Consider the following 21,970-nt stretch of genomic DNA (forward strand, 5'->3'; position numbering starts at 1 on the left):
GATAGCAATGCCTCCATCATTACCCGATTTTAATTCCAAATTTTCCCAAAATCTGTAACAAGAACATGGTCATCTCTGACAGGTCACCGAGAGGCCTCGGAGGGCTGGAGGAAGCAGCGTGCTAACTTGTACAGCCGAGTGTATAAGTGATCTCGGATGAAGTCGCCCAATTTACATGGCCTCAGATGTGTTAATCCTTGTGAAAGAACCGGCCTCCTCTTCTCTTGTTCCCTGCAAAATGCAGACATTTAAGCCTAATCGGGCTGTGCATCTTGAACGCATGTTGCTCTGTGTAAAAAGCATCTATACTTAAACGCCGAAAAATGAGTAACTGATCAGTGTTCATTTGTTCCTTGCTGCAGATTTACAGAGTTTCTGGAGCCCTTTGAGAGAGTGATTCAACCAGAGGAGCTTTGGCTCTACAAGAATCCTCTGGTTGAGTCAGACCACATTCCCAAGAGGGTCATGTTCGTAAGTACCTGCTTTCTATTCATGCATTCCTCTTGTGACAGACTGCCACTAAATAGATGGTCATTGTTGCGGTCTACATGAAGTGCATCCTCTGCTTATCGTGGTGGTGCAGTAATACTGCAGAGCCTCTTCTCTCGAGTCGAGGCTTGAATCGTGTTGATAGATACAAGAAGGGCTCATATACAAACTGCGGTGATTAGTGCTTCCAATGTAAATATAATCTTCTCTCGGGCAAGAAGTGGGCGGTGAAAGGTTACGATTTCTTTCTCTGGCTCACGCTGTAAATGCTGAGCAAAATAACCTAAAGAAGCTCATGGAAAACACATTTTTTGGCTTCAATAGACTTGAAATACAGAGCTCGTTCCAATGTCGTTGTGAGTCATACATTGTTTCCAGACTCGGATGGCGGACATGGTCCAATTTTCAAAGTGTGATTATGGTGAAATATGACAACACCCACAACGCCAAAACAAACAAGCTGTTGTTATAGACCTGATAATACTGCACTATTTCCATCTGCCTCCAACGTAGACAGATCTAATGACATGACATGTTTGGGAAGGCAATTTTAATAAAATTATTTCTGAGTTCAAAAGGAAAAGAAAATCAACAATTGAAGAAATGTGCTTATTTGCTCTCCTGCCATTAAATTGATGAAAGGATTTATACCACTCTCATGTCTGTACGAAAGTATGACGCTAGAGAGCCAGGAGGCGATTAGCTTAGCATAAAGAGCATCCAGAGCAAGGACAATTTTTCTGAGCTTTTGTACCTTGAATAAAGGAACGAAACATATTCAACAGGTACACTTGTGTTGCACAACAAAACAGGAGCTCTGTGGACCGAACCAAGACATCAAGTTAGGTTTCTCCTTTCAATTTTGACAAAGGCAGTGCAGACCAGATCCACTCCTTCTGTTCTTACCTTTCACAATAAAAGCCCTAGACATGTAACTTAAATTCACTCAATAAAAAAAGCTGACAGTTGGCTATGCAATTGACCTCAAACAGTGGTTGCAACTGTCTAAAATTTGCATCGCTGCTGGTACGAATAGTTTTGATGCGAAATTTTACATTTTTGCTGAGCGTCCAGCAACAGACAAACCCGTCAGCTTATCTCCAGCTCATCTGAACTCTCTTTTTTCTTGTTTCCTTTTTCAACATGGTTTTTAAAAGATGTTGACAGTTCATATTAGCTTCAACGTCCATAGATCTTTGCTAATGGCAGGCCCCTAAATAACCAATGGGAGACAAGGCCCCATCTCCCCACCAAAACCCCAGCCCACGTGCCTCTTATAGGGAACATGCTCCCGGTGCCGAGACCCAACTGTCAGGCTTCTTCAACGTCATTGTGCCGACAGTTGCCCTGAAGGTGTGGAGAATGTATCTGGCCATTACAAATAGTCCATGGAGGGGATTTACATGAAGCTACGCTGTGACTCACTGCAACCTTTATTTAGATATATGCCGTTAGCGTGCATGCAGCCTGAAGAGTCACTCTCTCATTATGGAAGGGGCAGGAATGTTCTCTAGTGCTCGTAAGTTGTTCGACACAATGATCTTAGAGTACATAATCCTCAGTGAAGCCAAAGGTTGTATTTATGGCTGTCGTCGATGCAAATGAACTAATACTGAAGCATACAGACCTCAAATCAGTGCCTGAAGTCAAATCTCATCTTTCCATTTTGTGAAAAAGTTCATGTAATTCACAGGTAGAACAAACAATGTCCATTTCCACAAAAGATATTCAGAGTGTTAAAATAACAGAAAATTGGTTGAGAATGATTTTTTTTTGACTGGGGATCTCCCTGAGAGCTGCATACCGTATGTGAGTTAACTAGGTGTGGGGGTGGGTGTAATCTAAAGAACCTTCACGTGACATAGGGAGCCAAATCTGAATGGCTTGGCTTGAATCACATGTTTTGTGATCTGAGCAGCCCACGAAAAACTGACTGGGTCGTCTTCTTTCACATTGTGTGGGCTGGTAGGGACTCCAGATACCTAAATGTATGAGCACACGCACGGAATAAAGTGAACTTTTAATGTCACCTTCAACAGCATCTAATGAGAAAAAGACAATGAACATTATTTAAGACCATGTGCTATAAAATGCATCTCTTCGTCAATGAAAAGACATGAATGCCTATTTATGAGTGTCTTTAAATGACCACATGATGTTTATGGATGCTTTAATTAATGTTTGGCAACTCAAACCCTCATAAGTAGCCTCCTGCTGCTTTCCTTACATGACTCTTCATGTCTTTGGTTAACTGTTACATACTGAGTGCCAATATCATTTTAGGTTATTATGAAGAGAGCATCTGAAAGTAAAATACTGGCAGGTCTGGAATACTGTCTAAAAATAGCTGCCCCCCCCCACACACACACTGCATGCATATGATTCCCTGGATTCCCTCACAGCGATACAGTGATGGGAGCTGCTGTGACTGAAAGGGCACTGACACTGCATTTTGTTGGCAAACATGACGGATGTCACTAACTGCTGAGTTGCCACAGCTTGGTTGCTGGGATCCAGTTTTGCCAGGTAACATTTAATAGTGAATATGAACCTGTGTCTGTCTCTTTGTAGGTGGGTGTAGGTGTGTTTAGCCACCGGGACATATAATAGCTGCTCATTCTACGCACTATGTGGCGAACAGTGAACGCCTCATTGGATCAAGGCACTGTTAAATGGGTTTCCATCTGCAGGTGCGACCCCCACTGTATCACACTGTATACAATGGACTATTGTCCATGATACAGTGTACTGTATGTTGCGTGTACTGAATAAGGCTCAGCATAAGCACTTTGTCGTTCATTGCTACAATGTGAGTGACATTTCCTTCCTGCCCGTCCAGCCTAGTCTGCCATCTGCCATCGCCCCTCAGCCATCTTCTTCCCTCCACTCACCCACCATCCATCCCTTGTTGTCCGGCAGTGAACCTCCTCAAACTTCATCTGCCTCTGCGTCAGTGATCCTGCGCTTGGGTCCACCTGGTAATACCACAACACTGACCAATCACAGCTTCGACCTATTCGATCGAACCACAGAAGAAACCGCAGAGGGCCCGGAGAAAAACAGCTTCCAAAAATATTAAGAGCGCAATTGCAGCGTTGTGGTTCAATTATGATCTCGGGTCGCCTGCGCTCTTCTAGAATGGGAAACTCAAAAATTCAAAATTGAAGTTCCAACTCATGCGACACCATGGGCACATCGATTCAAATGGACATTTTAATCATTGAATTCTTCTTCTTTTGGGGCCGAAACTATTTCTACTGTAAATACTGTTTGTGTCTGATCTGTACTATTTTCATCTCTGTTAAAATAGCCATCATTCAAGGAAAGAAGAGAAACAATAATATAACAGCTGACTCCGAACCTTTGAACGGCGACGCACCTCTGTGCCCATGTCATGGCGACATAAATAAATGGTTTAATTTCTAACTCTGATCATAGCTGTTGGTGCACTTGAATCCAAGTGTGATTACGTATTTGAATCCAGCTCCTTCAAAGAGGAAAGTGAGGTACAAGATGAGTTGGCAGAGCTACACTGATGTACACTCCTCTGAACTGATGAACTCGAGCACTCGAGGGAAATCCAGTATGTGTGTTATGATAATGTAACTGGAGCTCTGCCTTTGTTTTTACTACCTCTGTTGCTTAAGGCAAAGAAAATATAATAAATTTGGCCGAAATGTCATGAATCCATTGTGAGGCATGAATAATTACCGGTGTGCCGGGGAGGCCCATTATCTCTTATCAAGTGAGGGACACCATTCGTCTCTGTGCAGACATAAAGAGACCCCACTGAGCAACAAAGAAGCCTTTTTGGCCCTCCGGTTTGCCTTGTTAAAATAAACTCTGAATAATGGATAGGTTCTGTCATTCCCCAAGGCAACAGTCATTTAACGATTAACCTGCAAAACGGATCCCGTGGAACGCTGCGGCGCACCTCGAACGTCACAATAACTGTCCGTTTCTCGTCTCCCATGTCCTCCCAGGCAATTTCATTCCTTACCCCACTGGCGGTGATATTCGTGGTGAAGATAATTCAGCGGACGGACAAGACGGAGCTCAAAGAGGCATGTTTAGGTACGTGACGGCAATTACTTCAAATGTCACAAATGTGTTGTTGTTAGTCACCATCATCAAGCTTCTCTATTTATAGTTGATGCACGTATTGTTGGAGTTTCTATTAATACAAATGATCTTCTTTCCCCTGTTCTGCCTGAAAGTATGGGCTAACCACAAACTACTTCATTGTGCTTAATGGTGCCGATCTTTCAATTCTGTGACCTCGTGTTACAGTCGATATGTCACCACACGAGTTCATCTTAATCACAGACGCCACGAGTATTTACACACATTTTAGATTTCATGCTATTTCTCACAGCATCTGGGAATGTCTCTCACGCTGATTCCTGCCCCGTTTGCCATTTGCCCTCCTTTGGGTCGAGGCGACGGCAGAGGACATCAGAGAGCATGAAGGAAGTGTAACGCAAATCTAATTAAAGAGACACACAGAGATGGATCTGGTGGCGAGAGGGTGGCTCGGTGCATCGGTTGTGCGGATTACAGGGCTCCGGAGAATTGAACAGGCCCGTTATCGCCTGCAGAGAAGCACTTCTACTCGGCTTTATAGTCGTACAAATCAACATCCCGCTGAAGAAGAAAGAATAAAAAGTGAGCCCATTACTCTGGTCTCAGTTTTGAACATGGCTTCGAATCAAGGCTCGAGACCTCATAAGAAAGACGGATCACAGAAGCAGTTTTTTGGGCTGGGTGTGCAGTCAAGAAGTAGCGACACAGGCCCACTTGTTTTGCCATCGCAAGTTTAAATCATAGAAAAGCAGCTATCCCTTTATTTCTGCAAAGATATTGAGTTCAATGTTGCCCCCGAGGGTCCTCGAATTCTGAATTCACAAATTAAAATTTCAAACAGACCTATTTGTGCTGGCATCATTTCAGGGTTTTAAGAGTCAGATTCTCACCCCTGTAATACCGAGGGGACTTTTCTAATATTGTGCATTTATTATTTGAAACAGTGCACTCACATCCGCTCCTCTTTATCTTTCTTTGGAGTAAACAGAGCACAGTGTTCCCTTTGTTAGAGTCGCCTAATAACCCTTTATCATTCCCAAACTCCTGCAGCTTAATTGTTTACTCGTCCCTCAGTCAAGATATCATGCAGTCATTTTGGAAATTTGATCGTATTTGCCAAAAGACGACACTCTGAGAACGGCTCGGGGATGACTCTGCAGTGATTCTTTTAAATTTTGGTTGCGAAGCATGAATGATGTTGTTCATCATCTGCAGGTGAGATCTCATGGCAGGCAGAGGCGTTGTTGTTTGATGTGTGTAGAGGGACTCATCTTCCAGTTACTGACACAATGAGGGCGTCATCAATAGCAGGAGTTTGTGTGGTGTCTGCATATTTGGTCGAATGTGGATGGGTCTAAACTTCAACCGGAGTTTTGAGGATGAATGTCAATAATCAAGAACATTTGGAAGATTTAGGCAGTTGCAGTTCCTTTAGGATGTCATATTGTTTGACTGACAGAGATTTTATTCCAATCAGCCTCAACAGCAAGTCAGATTGGTCGTCTATATGAGCTGAATGCGAGGGACCTTTGTAAAGTGATGGCAGGAGCGCAAGTCTTTACTGAATAGGTCTTCAATTTCCTGAGACTCCTGTATAGTGCAATCACCAGAGCAAACTCTGGGGTAAGTGACTCAGTCCTGCACAGACCAATTTGGCAAAAGGCTGTAGCTGGGGGACTTCATTATTTTTGAGGAGGAACGCAATATCAGCAGGTGCACTTGTTGCGAGCTTCAAGAAAGACCAATCACATCGGTTCCTTTCATACCCTTTAAAAAGAACAGATGCCAGGCTGAACTTGATGCACGGAGTCACAAAGCATGCAGCACATTATACCACATTAGTTTACAGCATCCAGTCTCCTTCGGCTCAGAGTTTTACAAATAGACGTCAATACAAAAAGAAAAAAAAAGACTGCCAAAACTGTGTTAGAGCTAAAGAATGAATACTTTAATGGCAATCAGCGTACTACCCCAGACTAAACTAAATGAGATATCCAACGAGGGGAACACATTGCAATTTAACGTCCCAATTTTTCAACTTGTCAAACGGAACATGTCTCATTTTGGGCTTTCATCTGATCTGCACAGAGTTTGCCCAAATTAACGAGCTGTTAAATATAACATTGACACTGCGCCCGTCTCAGCAGTTGAGGAAGATAATACCGCTTGAGCTCCGGCGACGAGGTGGTGCATTCAATTGACCCCGCAGACTGCTGGGATTAACCTGAGAGGGCAGCGACTCTGACTAATGATGAGCCCCAGCGGTTTGCCTCACAGCTACTGAAATGAATGTACAGTTACAGTGTAATGTCTACTGCCTACCTGCCAACCAACAGCAGTCCTCCTGGTTCCAATTACCAAAGTTGAACTGAAGCACTAATTGCTTTACAGTTAGATTGGCTCTAAGTAGGTGCATTCATTTTGCCACCACCACTGCAGGGATACTTTTTCTCCCAATTAAATATCTGGCTCTCTGTAGCAGTGGCTTAAAGTAGTTACAGTGGGCCCCAGGGTACACGATTACGACGGGGCCTAGTGGCCTCGGGCTTCATTTCATTTGGCTACACAAAGGACGTGATTCCGCTATGGATGAAAGAAACTTCCCATGAATTTATACATTTGTCTATTTCTCTGCGTGCGTTTATGAATCTGCTCGCTAAGGTTGCTGCTTAAAAATTCTGAAAGGCTGAACGCATAAATCCTGACAACCATCTGTCCAGCGGCAAGGGAAATTCCCGTGAACCTAATTGGCTCTTTTATTTGTACATTACATCAGAAGAGTGGGCAACCTGCCAGAACATGACAGTTCAATCAGTTGTATCACTGCAGCCTCGCTGTTTCTATGACTGCTCCTTGATGCTGATTTGACTGTGTGTGTGTGTGTGTGTGTGTGTGTGTGTGCGTGTGTCAATCTCCCTCCTCCAGCTGTGTCCCTGGCCCTCGCCCTGAATGGAGTCTTCACAAACACCATCAAGTTGATTGTTGGCAGGTACGCTTAACATCATGACGCATTTCTCCGGCTCCTTTAGTCACGCTACATCCCTGAAGATCACTTTTTCTTTTTCAGCTTTGACTCACTAGATTGATAGACAATAAATTGTTTGTCAACCATCTTTTTGGGGTTGTTTTTCCACTTTCAGACCCAGGCCCGACTATTTCCAACGTTGCTTCCCGGATGGACAAGTAAATGCGAAGATGCTGTGCACCGGGGAGCCAGATCTAGTCTCTGAGGGACGCAAGAGCTTCCCCAGCAGCCACTCCTCCTGTGAGTACCATGCTTTCAGTCAAGGCAGGTGCCCGCCAGCGCTCGCAGCGCACACTGCCAAATAATATCCGAAATCACACGCCGGCTCATTAAAACCGCATGCAACTGTGGCTGTTCACACAGTTTGAAATCTCATTGCTCTGAGCAACATGTCACCAAGTATAGATCACGTCTATGAGTGCTGACTGGTTGTTCACCAGGCATTTAGCTCACATTTCACAAGTGATGATCTCGCTGCTGCCTCTCTTCAAAGGTAATTACAACATGTAAGCAATGAGTTATCATTACGCATCCCGAGGCGCTTTGTCGAGATGCTCTCGGGTTGATTGATTGAGTCAAGCGCATTCAATCCGGCTCATTTGGTGATCGCATGGGAGTTGAACGCACACCCACCGTTTCAGCTTCATGAGACTCCCCGCTGTGTTCAGCTGTGCAGAGCAATGCGGCACGCTGGACATGTTTTTTTCTACCATATTGCTTTCCAAGCTGTTTTTCACTCCAGCAGCGTGTTAAATAATTCACATGTTGTTCTGTTGTCCAGCAGATGAATGTTACGTGGCGTTCATGGAGTGTTTGCTGTGGGCGACCGCACAGATGTTGCATAGCTTCCTCGGCACTGTGTGGCGCACCGGACATGTAAAGACGACGTTCAAGAAGACACACGTCTTTGATAAAAACATACTCGTGGAATTGCTTTTCTCTCGCGCTCCTGCGACTCAGAAAAGTCAACCAAGAGTTAAATGCTTCCACTGGAATTACATCGAACCTCCTGCTATCTATTATGCAATATGAAAAAGAAAAAAATAAATCTTCATATCCTCCAGCGAGCTGTGCCCGGACTGTTGCACCCTTTACATCTATCTTGTTTGCTTTTGTTGAAAACCCTTATTGCATTTCCACTCTGGATACACATTCACATTTAACCAGCTCATTATGTAGAATTCCCAAGTGTTGCAGCAATATGTGTTAATACGGAAATGGTTGCATCCAACTGAAGCATTTTAATTCTCACAATTTAAAAAAGATATGAAAATCCCTGGCACCGTGAACATTTTGAACTTTTGAATTTCATATTCCAATTAAACTTCAAATGTTTCATGTAAGTTCAGGAAGAAGAAGTGCACTCGACAGGTGGAGGGCGTATGTGTGTGTGTGCAAGAAACACTTGTGAAATGCTTTGTGAACGTGTTAAATTGAAATCCTGATGTGGGTGTGACTGCCTTGAACTAACCCGCAGCAGGCTGGACAAATTAAAACCCGGGATGAATCGGCCTTTTCTGTGTTTTCACAACGATGTAGCAAGATGGATGAGACTTCACCGCTGTTGTAATTTCATGGTCCAAGTCTGATTCCAAATCGATGCCTTGACATAATGTTAAAGTTGCACATTTACAGCTTCTCAGAGCTGCTTTAAATAGAACTGCTTTGAAGTCCTGGCTGTGTCCCATTAAAAGCAGAGAGGGACCTTTCTCTGTACATCACTGCAGCGCTGTGTATGGATTACATCCATCCCTCGCGGCAGCTCTAATGGCCTTGTGTTGTTTCGCTGAGAGTGAGAAAGTGATTGAGATAATTGTGCGACGAGGACATGGGGAGGACACCCGCGTGCCAGCACGTCTAGAGAGCAGAAGAAATCCAATTTCCTGTCTGTGTCCCCTTTCAGCTGGACCACGATTGTTGGACCACGCAGACGTTACAGAGCTTTATGCCCAGACGGATGTGTGAACGGGCAGGGAATAGGGGCAGGCTGATAGCAAGAGTGAATGTAGCCTTAATCAAAGTGGCATCTGGACGTAATGCAACACCTCTTGTGACCGGTATGAAGCCAGAGACGCGGACTATCGGTAAAAGAAACTCAAAACCATGCTGGATTATCCTTTAGAATCAGCCAGGACAAAAATATAAATATGCACTTAGTAGGGGTGTAACGGTTCACAAAATTCACGGTTCGGTTCGGTACAGTGGAGCCACGGTTTGGTGCGTTTCGGTACAGTAGAAAACTATAAATGCCAGAGAAATGTACTTGATTTTAAAATATATTTATTCATTAAACTAACATCATGAAGTTATTCTTTGACTTTGAACAATGATGGAACTATACCTGAGTGACCCATCTTCTGGGGTGTCTTCTTAGCAACACATAAGCATAAAAAACAAAAACTGCTCCTTCATGTTATGTAGTATTGTTACTTACATCTTGCAAAAGAGATTTTTATTTTTTTTTATTCAAACGTATTCGGTTCGTCATGCGTACCGAACCGTGAGCCTCGTACCGAACGCTTCAATACGAATACGCATACCGTTACACCCCTAGCACTTAGGCTTCAGTGTTTGACAGCTTTGTTCTAAAGCACAACAACTATTATTGCATTTCAAAGATTTTAAAGCCACTCAGGTCCTCTGTGATTTGATTTATTTTCTTCACCTCATAGCAAAGTAACAGAGTAACCCAAATTGGAGGAGACAGGTCCCAGAAAGAGAAAAACAAACTCCCCTGAACCCACTGCACCATTGTAGACGGCTGTGAATCAAGCCGGCCCAAAAGCATTAGCTGTAGGTTATCTCCCTCTGAATCATATTCATTTCATCATCCCCCACTGTGCATATTAACATAAATAAATTATTTTCGATATGATCAATTAATATGCCCTTTTAAAAAATAATGCATCCCGCGAGACGGACGTAATCACATCTCTGAATCTCCACATTGCATATTTCACTTGCACACAACGATCTACATTAAATGAACCGCAGCTCGGGATGTCCCATCCAATTAGTTCAGCAGCTAAAGAGAGTTAGAATTCTGCAAAGTGTGCGCTCGTACATTTACTGTTACCCGCTGAGGAACACTTCAGGCCGCCTCGGGTGTCCAAACAGGAACTTGAGGAACAGCTCGTGTTGGAGTGCTGCAGCAATTATGCAGCGCTAATAACGAGTTCCTGTCGGGCTTTTGCATGTTAATGGTTGTGACAAGAGCTCAAGTGGTTGGTTAATATGCATGGCTGGTGACGGGAGACAGAGGGGTGCCCTACGGGTTCCTGCAGGGGTCAAATGTCAAAACAGAAATGAGAGTGAAGGGAGATTTAAAAAAAAAAAACAGAACCGCTCCTGCCAGAGGTTGGTGAGATGCTTTGTGTCTGTGTGTGGTCAATGACAGACATTTCAACAGAATGACCGGGGGGAAAGGTAAAGAGACTGCTATTACCACAATAACTAGACTTTGCAGGGGCTTTGACCGGAGCTTGACTCCACTCTTTAAGTAGGGCCAAACCCTGTACTTTAAAGAGCACGTATCTACTTTAAAATGTGTCCTCTGTGTTCACTGGACAAAAATCTTAACAGGTCCAAGAGATCACCTTTTTTCACTACACAGTCTGCGGTACTTGTCCTCTTGTCAGCCATTCCTTCATGCTTCATTTCATTTAGAACTATTACTATAAGGAATGCCAGGTTATACTCACACACAAAATGAAATCATATTCTGCTCTGTATACTTTAACAGTGGGAAATATTCAAAATGAAGTCTACTTAGAATGTGCTCATGTGGTGTGGTGTTGATGGAGCCTATTGTCCCACATAATGATAATTATGAAGCTAACAGCAAACTTGAAAATAGTGACAATGTGTGCTTTTAGAGTCTTCAGCCTTGTTAGCATCCCTGCGAGGATTTACTTAGGCGCAGTGTTACTTTAAGCTGAATGCTAAAGTCAGCATGCTAACAGTACATGCTCTCGGTGACGATGCTAACACGCTGATGTTTAGCTGGTATAATGGTTGCCATGCTCGCTCCCTTTGTATATCTATGAGAAAATGACCCTCACTTGATTTATCACATCAGTAGACATTTTAAACATGAGTTTATAGTTTCAAGCTGTAGTTTCAAGCCTTCTACAATGCAGCATGATGTTCATTTAGTAAATGATGGTCCTGTTTAGAGTAAAATGGACCTGGCTACATTGTGTTTTCGTCTCTGTGTTTTCGTCTTACAAGTTCGTGAAAGTTAACTTCAACATTGTTGGTCTCTTAAAAATATCGTATTCAGCATTTGGCTGTAGGCTATTTAGCTCGTGTCCCCCCCCTCCCCTCCCAGTCACAAAAAACCCCCAAAAACCAAAGCAGCCTATTGGACAAATTCAAATTAATTTTGACCTGATGATGGCGATGGAAAAATAGTGAGAGGATCACCAAAGTTATTGTAATTTATCCTTAGTGGAACACCAGCTGTTGAAATATTTCACTGTCGCAGGAACTGTCAGCCGTGTATGTGTGTAATGCTGCGTTCACACCGGTCGCGTTGATTTTTTGACGCGCGTCGAGATTACATACAAAGTCTATGCACAGACACGATGAGACTGGCCCGCCGCGATTTTGCGATGGCGCGGCGTGTTGGGCGCGTTTTTGCGTTGGACGCCGCAAAATCGCCAACGCGCGAGTTGAAATTTTTCAACTTCAGCGACATAATCGCGTGACGCTGTGGCGCGATAGCCTATCAGCGTTGAGTTGCTCCCCCTGTCATCACTGGCTTCCTGCCGTTGTTGAATCAGGAAATAAATCCTGTAGCCGTCTGTGTTCACCCAGAGCTCTACGATACCTCATATCAACAGAGACCGGACCAAACTATGTGTATACATGTGTGTGTGTCAACCATACGGTACAAACAATGAATAGACGCTGCCGTATTTACGTCTACGTGACGTTATTGAGTGCTGGTGGAGCTGCTACGATGTTAGCATAGCCTAGCACCGATCCATCAGAGCTCCATTGAGAAGACCAGTAACCTACAAATCGGCATCATTATGTAGTTATTTCGGAGTCCCTTTTTGTCGGTTTATTGCCGTTGAATCGCAGCCAAATCAGTTTATTTTGTGTTCCTACAGCTGTAGTAAACAGCGACCGGTGGCTTGCTAGACAGTGAATACAGCTCGATACAATCCACGGAGCTCCTCTGAACAATATTATGAACCAGACATGACGGCGTTTGGCATTCCGACATTTGAGGGACTTCCACAACACGTACAAAGCAGCAATTGTCCTTATTCCTTTCATGGTTGACAGCGGAAAGAAATGGCGGCCAGGTGAACGGCTTCCAGGATGATAAACCACGCCCCCTCTCCGGCGCTACGAGATTTTGCGGCGTTTGGTGTGAACACGACCGGCGGCGCGTTGGACGCGATTGTGCAGTGCGTTGGACCCGATTTTGCAGTGCGTCAAAAAATCAACGCGACCGGTGTGAACGCAGCTTAACTGTGAGTTTTCCGCAGTTGAAATGTTCTTCACACTGAGTCACTGGTTCACGGATAATTTAGCTCTGTCTATCCAAATGAGCAATGTAATCTTCTGAGCTATGGTTGGAGAGCGATTAAAATGAATGGTGTGAGCTGCTGTGTGATTGGAAATGTGGAGCGGTTGCCCCAGACGCGAGATGTATGGGCACTGAGGGATGCTCAGGACCTCAGATGGCTTGTTCACGACCTCCGAACAGAAGGACTGGACTGATGAACTGAGCCAGCAAGCATGGAAGTAACGTGGGTTTTAGTTGTCTGTTAAAACCCTGTGGCACACTTTGTGGGGGCTGATAATCACGACTCTGTGCAGGATAGGGTTATACCATATATTGTGTCAATTCATTTTTTGTATATTTTATAATGTCCCTGCTCTCCATGTAGATTGATTAAACTGGTGGAATGTATTAACTTGGTTAATATAGCCCAGGGTGCATTAGGTCTCCATGAAGCTTTGAACTACTGGTGCACTTTAAAGCTTAAACTATTAAAAGGGACCAATTGGCCAAATGTGATGTTGCCACTTAAACCAGTAAGTGGGATTGTATAGCCCACCCAACTGGCCCGTACAGTCAGCAATACAGGATCCATTTGATTCACGTCAGTTGGGCCTCTTCCAGGAGATGTTAAAAATACGGGTGTCGTTCAGAGATGGCTGGTACTTATTGATAATGGGTTTTTTCCAGTAAAGTTTTCAACAACAGACCAATTGGCGACCAATCCCGGGCTAAAATCTGTCTTAACGTGTCCAGTGTGTGCTTTGCACTTTAGTGTTTTTTCTTTGTGGATTGTGGACCATATTTTTTGGACAGTGTGTCCAGCTTGAGAGCTTACATGGAAACTGTATGTTGGCTGAGTAGCAACGACAGGAACACATACAGGACTCCATGCATACCTTTGTGGAATCCAACCCACATGAGATTCATTGCTGTTTAAGTGTTCAATATAGGAGTCAACTTTAAAGTCAAAATGCAATCAAGCGAACAACATTATAGCCATCATTTCCGAGGTGTGTGACACTGTATAACCATTCTTTATTCAAAACCCATTATCAACCTGTACCAGCCATCCAATATATGGGGCTAAATTGCCGACTGGACAAATGCTGAGTTCTTAATGGAGCCAACTCCTACTCCCTGACAGCAGGACGGCCACTGAGACGGCTGGACCTCGGCCTCGTTCTCTCTACACGTGTCCTGCATTACGACCAGTATTCTTGACCAGTTTGTGGGTTGTGGGACACATGTGCTGTTTGCTCCAGTAAAGTAATGACCCTGCCTCAGCACCACTTTTTCTTGAAGGCTCCCCACAGCTTATGATTCATATAATTAGAGCCCCGCTGTTTTTCTTCCACCAACCACCATCAACTCCTCACAGCTGGTCCAGCGGCTCGGTCGCATTAGTTTCTGCTACAGGGCTTTAGCTTTCACTGTGACCTCAGACTCTCCGGCCGTTGGCGGGCCTGTGCGACGGAGCTGCTGGACGAAATGAGCAGTTTGCATCAGCTATGTATTAATGCATCAGCCCCATACTGATCTGATGTGATGTAATTTGGGACTGGCAGGGCCTCCTGTCTTATCTCAGTATGGCAGTGTTTGCATAGAAATGGGTCATTATGAATCTCATTTTGTTTCTATGTATTGGCTCAGGGATGCACACTGAGAGACAAACTCCATGCGCTAAGAAAGTCTCCATCAGCGTTTGGGTCGTGATGAGTGTGGCCGTGTAGATGTGGATGTCGTGTCGCACACAGGGATTTAGTTTGGAGGAATTTTCCCGAACAGACTGAAGTTTCATCCCTCAGTGAGATTACCCCCTAGCGGGTGGCAGTGGACAAACTGCAAGTCTCCGATCTGCCTTCTTCATTACCTTGTTCAGCCTAAAACGCTTTGTCATCACAATATTTTGTTCCATCTCTGATTTCTTATGTTGCACTGTAACTGTTGCACACTTTCCCATCATGCAGTGTAATTGACTTTTACAAGAAGGTCTCTTGAGAAATGGTCACGGTTTATGTTTTTGCTGATACACAATATTATTTCAATCAGGAGAGACTTGTTTCATAAGTTTAACAATGATTTATTATACAAGCGTCAAATATGCAAAAGTGCAAAGTCTTTGGCGATTGGACTCCATCCTGAAGTAGTATCAGTAGGGATACTGAGGTCCAACAGGCCTAATCCCCCCTGGAGTCCAGACACTGGTGGTGGTGATGAAAGGAGTTGCTGCACTGATGATGCATCAGGAGCCTGACTGTGATGCTGACTGGAGGTGACTGGGGTGGAGGAGGGTTGCATCTGCTTAGCTGAAATGACACCTGACAGCAGCAGAGAGGAGAACACTATTTAAAGATTGACAGCAACGATATGATTGGCTTGAGGACCCGGTGTGCCGCATCTGGTTGGTTACTTAAAAGTGCACGCCCCCAATCAGCTGATAGAGTACTTACAAGGAGAGGAAAGACAGCGATTACTAGTGCGTGTCTTCCTGATTGAACTTGCGCTTGAGCTACATTTATAATCTGGACCAGTGGCGGCTGGTGGAAAATTTTCTAGGTAGGGCCATCCTATCAATTTCAGCAAACATCCCAGTATGATTTAATGCAAAAAAATGTAAGTATCAAAGACGCATTATTACTTGGCAGTTAAATATTTAACATTTATTCCAACACCAAAAAAAACATGTAAATAACACTTATATAATATAATATAACATAACATGTTTACCTATGGACCTTGTTATAGGAGGTAAAGATCAGGAGAAGTAAACATGAAGTGTAATTATGAATACTGATGTTAAATTAAGCTATGATGAGTTTTCACTGTTAATTTAACATCTCTATTACATGTTGATGCCTCCATGACCAAGTTAAGCAGATGAGACTGAGGACAACTATGTAGAAGAAAAGATGTTCACTTTGCCCAATATGTAGCTTGACAGAGTTCTCCATGTGTGTCCTGGTGTTCTCATGTTTCCTTACCTCCTCATCCCTCACTCCCTACCCTGGTGTTCTCATGTTTCCTTACCTCCTCATCCCTCACTCCTGTAACTGTCCGTGCTGGATCCGTCCCCGTTGTTTTAAAAAGCTAAATAAATGATGAGCATGACGTCATGCAGCTAGCCAAACCTGTCTGGTGTACAGCTAGTAGTGAAGCTTCGCATGTAGTCTGCTGTCTGATTGTGAGGTCAGGCTGATCTGATATCAGCTCTTTGGCTGCAGAATCTCCTCAAAGTTCTCCTCTCAAACGGGTCTTGGAGGAGGAGTGCTCGCGCTGGCGCTGGAGCCTGTAGAGACTTCTCCTGACGAGAACGCGCAGCTAGGGGGGCCAGATCGTTCTGGCCCCACTCTGAATCTATTTGAGGGCGCTGATTGGCTAAATTGTATGTCACTCATTTATATCTTCAATCAGCAATTGGCTAAACTGCTTCATAGACCCGCCTCTTTTGGGCCAAAACAATTAGGCCCCCCAAGCTGCGCGTTCTCAGACGTGTCGTGCACACAGACAGAGAGCACGAGCAGATCATGTAGGGATTGGGAGGAGGAGGGGCAGGTGGGGGTTGGTTCTGGGGATTGGGGATAGGGGCTGGAGAAAGGGGATGCTGGGAGGGGAGGGCAACATCAGGCGCAGCCCAGGAAGATGCCGATGAGGTTGGCGGAGGTGGTGAGGAGGCCCCACGCCGCGGCCCGGACGGCATGACCCGTGACCAGTCGATAGCCATTGGGTCCAGAGGGTAGAAGCCACACCTCCTGAACCCAGCCACCACCAGTCTCCGATCCTTCACCCTCTGGTAGGAGTCTCTTAGGACCCTTGAAAACTCCTTCTTAGAAACCAAGAAGGAGTGGCTCACTGCCGACAGATCTCCTGATACCAGAGAAATCTGCCTTCAAGGGTCCGAAGAAACTCACATCCAGAGGTTGAAGGATGCGAGACGTATGTGTCACGGGAGTTCACAGGTAGGACCCAAACGCAAGACCACAGGAGACAGAAGTAAATATAAACAGGTTTTATTTAGAATGTGTGTGAAGGTGTGGAGCCCGTGGTCCGACACCAGAGAGTAGGCAGATCGACGGTGTGAGTCCCGTGGCTCGACACCGGAGGGCTGGCAGCTTGACGGCCTGTGTAGTCCGTAAACACGAAGGAGGGCACGGGGGATTCCCGGACCGACGGACACCGGAGGAAGGCGCTCGAGGCAGAAGAATCTCCGGGGTTGAAGTGGGTGAAAGACGGTACGACCTGACAACCCCAGACTGCAGGACCAGAGGACCTGAAAGCATTAAACTGTACTGCTGAAAAAAAATAAACATTATTTTTGGTACAGTACACGCACATTAAATGTTCTCGAACATAAATGATAACAGAATCTATAACTGTAGGATGGTCTGAAAATGCTAAACGTTGTTAGCCTTGCAGTTCTCTCCTGAACGCTTAGTCACTTGAAAAGAAGGATTTCACATCCTGCTTCGCTCTTCACCTCCCGCATTCTCTGGAGTACAGTGCCTTCTAGTGGCTTTAGTGGCAACATCATTGTTCCCACTAGGTCAGTCACTTATAAAACTATTGCTGGAATAAACAAGTGTGCTCACTTTAAAACATATTGACTGTGCATGAAAACAAAATACATCACACACATGTGACAACACATTGGTGGGCATCACACTCACAACATGTTATCTTTGTGCTAGCTCAAATGCACATGTAGCGCAGACGGACACCAATTCCATACAGCACTAAACAACGAAAATAAACATTATTTTCGGTACAGTACACGCACATTAAATGTTCTCGAACATGAATGATAACAGAATCTATAACTGTAGGATGGTCTGAAAATGCTAAACGTTGTTAGCCTTGCAGTTCTCTCCTGAACGCTTAGTCACTTGAAAAGAAGGATTTCACATCCTGCTTCGCTCTTCACCTCCCGCATTCTCTGGAGTACAGTGCCTTCTAGTGGCTTTAGTGGCAACATCATTGTTCCCACTAGGTCAGTCACTTATAAAACTATTGCTGGGATAAACAAGTGTGCTCACTTTAAAACATATTGACTGTGCATGAAAACAAAATACATCACACACATGTGACAACACATTGGTGGGCATCACACTCACAACATGTTATCTTTGTGCTAGCTCAAATGCACATGTAGCGCAGACGGACACCAATTCCATACAGCACTAAACAACGAAAATAAACATTATTTTCGGTACAGTACACGCACATTAAATGTTCTCGAACATGAATGATAACAGAATCTATAACTGTAGGATGGTCTGAAAATGCTAAACGTTGTTAGCCTTGCAGTTCTCTCCTGAACGCTTAGTCACTTGAAAAGAAGGATTTCACATCCTGCTTCGCTCTTCACCTCCCGCATTCTCTGGAGTACAGTGCCTTCTAGTGGCTTTAGTGGCAACATCATTGTTCCCACGAGGTCAGTCACTTATAAAACTATTGCTGGAATAAACAAGTGTGCTCACTTTAAAACATATTGACTGTGCATGAAAACAAAATACATCACACACATGTGACAACACATTGGTGGGCATCACACTCACAACATGTTATCTTTGTGCTAGCTCAAATGCACATGTAGCGCAGACGGACACCAATTCCATACAGCACTAAACAACGAAAATAAACATTATTTTCGGTACAGTACACGCACATTAAATGTTCTCGAACATGAATGATAGCAGAATCTATAACTGTAGGATGGTCTGAAAATGCTAAACGTTGTTAGCCTTGCAGTTCTCTCCTGAACGCTTAGTCACTTGAAAAGAAGGATTTCACATCCTGCTTCGCTCTTCACCTCCCGCATTCTCTGGAGTACAGTGCCTGCTAGTGGCTTTAGTGGCAACATCATTGTTCCCACTAGGTCAGTCACTTATAAAACTATTGCTGGAATAAACAAGTGTGCTCACTTTAAAACATATTGGCTGTGCATGAAAACAAAATACATAACACACATGTGACAACACATTGGTGGGCATCACACTCACAACATGTTATCTTTGTGCTGATCATCATATGGGCCTTGACAGGTTCTACGCTCCAGTCTTAGACATTAAAGTTCTCGCTATTCCCACTACAGCGACAGCGGCACCAACTAACAATCCTGCTTTCAGTACTTTGGGACAGCGAAACCACCAACTTGTGGTCTGAGTCTCAGCAGCTGGAGCGGGCAGCTGCTGGTCATTCATTTGGACCGACTTGACATCATTGTCACGATTAGCCCTCTTTAGAGCCTGCTCAAGGTCAATATTTAGTTGCGACTTGAGATCGTTGTCATCCTGGGCCGCCTTTAGACGCTGCTCAAGGTCATTAATTCTGTCAGACTTGAAATCACTGTCACGCTGGAGCGCCTTTAGACGCTGCTCAAGGTCATTAATTCTGTCCGACTCGACATCATTGTCACGCTGGACCTCTGGACGCTGCTCAGTGAAATCCAAATGGGACAAATTGTGATCATTGTCACACTGAAAATCCTTTAGAAAATGCTCAAAGTCATTCATTCCGTCCGACTCGACATCATTGTCACGCTGGTCCTCTGGACGCTGCTCAGTGAAATCCAAATGGGACAAATCGAGATCATTGTCACGCTGATAATCATTTAGAAAATTGTCAAAGTCAATCATTGCGTCCGTCTTGACATAATTGTCACGCTGGACCTCTGGACGCTGCTCAGTGAAATCCAAATGGGACAAATTGTGATCATTGTCACACTGATAATCCTTTAGAAAATGCTCAAAGTCACTCAGTGCTTCCGACTTGACATCATTGTTACGCTGGTCCTCTAGACGCTGCTCAGTGTAATCCAAATGGGACAAATTGAGATCATTGTCACACTGACGCCACTCAAGGTCATTCATTTTGGCCGAATTCACATGATTGTCATGCTCATCCTCCTCTGTAATCTGCTTCACAAGGTGCTTATGAAGCAGCGTATACAGGTCATCAATTTTGGGCTGATTGGGCTCTTGAAAGTCCGTAATATCCAGTTTGGAGAAGTAAAGTCCGTAATATCAAGTTTGGAGAAGTAAAGTCTGTAATAACTAGTTTGGAGAAATACAGTCTGGGGTATATGATTCTGTCTCTGGTATTTGTGTGATGTCATGCCGTTCTAGAGTTTCTGAACTGACGTCATTTGTTCCGCTTTGCCTTTGATCTTGACAATCATTGGGTGTCTGATCTTTGTGTGACGTAATAACGTTCTATGCGCCAGCTGTGTCTCAATCCAGCAGGAGGCTCCGTTTGGAGGGCGAATGCGTCACCGCGGCTGCGACGATGGCTCCCAGTGAGCACTAACCCGGATGTCAACGTTGATTTCTGGTTGAAAAAGCGTTGAAATGGAGCCTGAACGTCTTAGACCTTTTTTCAACGTGTTTTAAACCGTCTAAATTACGGTTACAATGTCAACCTGTCACAAAACACATATTTCTTTTAAACTATTAATGGTTTGTTCAGTTGTAGGTTGAAAGAGACGCGATTTTGGTTACTTTAGGACGCTGCATTTTATTTTCAATTTTGACCCCCTCCCTCCCTCCCTCCTCTCTCTCTTTGTCTGCCCACTCCTCTGCCCGCTATAGTTGCATTCTCCGGCCTCGGCTTCACCTCCTTCTACCTGGCGGGGAAGCTGCAGTGTTTTACGGATCAAGGCCGAGGGCGTAGCTGGCGTCTCTGCGCCATGGTGCTGCCCCTCTACAGCGCCATGATGATCGCGTTGTCCCGGACTTGCGACTACAAACACCACTGGCAAGGTCCGCAAAACAGCTCAGACACGGCACGCAGGGACACTGCGTTAATCAGAATTACTATCTGTTTCTTACACTAACATAGTGTTAAATCTGCTTGTGTCAGCCTGAGAAAGGATTGTTGTGCAGAAGTCTGTTTCAATCCCACCTGGCTCAAGGCGCTTTTACAATTATAATACACATAATTTAGAAGGCAAACCGGGGCCGATGCTCATTTTAAACAGCTGTACTGCTGTAATCACATTTTTACCTGAATCAGCATGGCTGGAAAATCAAGGAAAGGCTAAAAGCTGTACAGTAGATCCGACTGGGCAGCTTGCTTATTTGTCCAACACACTGAACATGTTGTCGTATAAGGCTGTTTTCTGTTTGCTGCAGCATAATGACTGAAAAATGCTTCAGATGACAGCGAGGTGGCATTTAACTCAGCAACCTGGGAGGAAAATTATAAGTACAAGTCTTGCAACTGGAAGAAGTAGGGGGGGGGGGGGGCATGCCTACGTGGGGTGGTGTGGGAGAGAATATGTGGTAATAGGATGGCAGCTCTGTCTTTTGGTGTTGATTAGTATTAGGGAGCCATATGTTCCTGGGGAGCAGGGCAGCTACAGAACAGGCAACTCTTTTAACAGCCAGGATTTATTTACATAAAAAATGCAACACATGCAGGAGTTACAGGCAAGCCGGCCACTCTCTGAGTCCTCTTAGTATTTCATGAAAACGGATTCTCCTCCCTCTCCCCCCGCAGACTGTAAGTAAGCAGCAATGGTGCGGCCCATTAAGCTGGAGGGGCCCCCGTCTGCACCCAGTGTAAACACGAGCTGAGAGCCACCATTAGCCTGGCTTCTGAGCCATGGATTCGAATATCCCCACCACTCCTTTGTACCTTGGAGGTGCGCACTGTCCTCCAGCAGGTGGGGGGGGGGGGCTCTGCTTCCACAATCGCTGTCTCGATGAGGCCACCAGACTAATATATTGCATCAAGTCACAGTCTGTTAAATTCATACGGGAGTCGATGGGACATTCACAGCAAGCTCATGCGTTGCTTAGCTTATGAACGGTGGAAATCGCTTTCGTTTTATATTTCCTTTTCACACAGTAGGAGAA

The 21,970-nt window shown here is 44.6% G+C and overlaps 1 protein-coding gene across 1 annotated transcript in view; it reads left to right on the forward strand.

The window, feature by feature from the left end:
* The window catches only part of plpp4 (phospholipid phosphatase 4), a gene marked incomplete at both ends in the record, with an annotated part of 37,811 nt that overhangs the window by 15,142 nt on the left and 699 nt on the right, over window positions 1-21,970 (forward strand). Inside the window, 5 exons of the mRNA XM_079279936.1 lie at window positions 363-471; window positions 4,473-4,563; window positions 7,498-7,561; window positions 7,713-7,837; window positions 20,702-20,872. Coding sequence (XP_079136062.1) covers window positions 363-471; window positions 4,473-4,563; window positions 7,498-7,561; window positions 7,713-7,837; window positions 20,702-20,872 — 560 coding nt within the window. The remainder of the gene's footprint in view (window positions 1-362; window positions 472-4,472; window positions 4,564-7,497; window positions 7,562-7,712; window positions 7,838-20,701; window positions 20,873-21,970) is intronic.

Source organism: Melanostigma gelatinosum (assembly GCF_949748355.1).
Source record: "Melanostigma gelatinosum genome assembly, chromosome: 12".
In the NCBI taxonomy this organism is placed as follows: Eukaryota; Metazoa; Chordata; class Actinopteri; order Perciformes; family Zoarcidae; genus Melanostigma; species Melanostigma gelatinosum.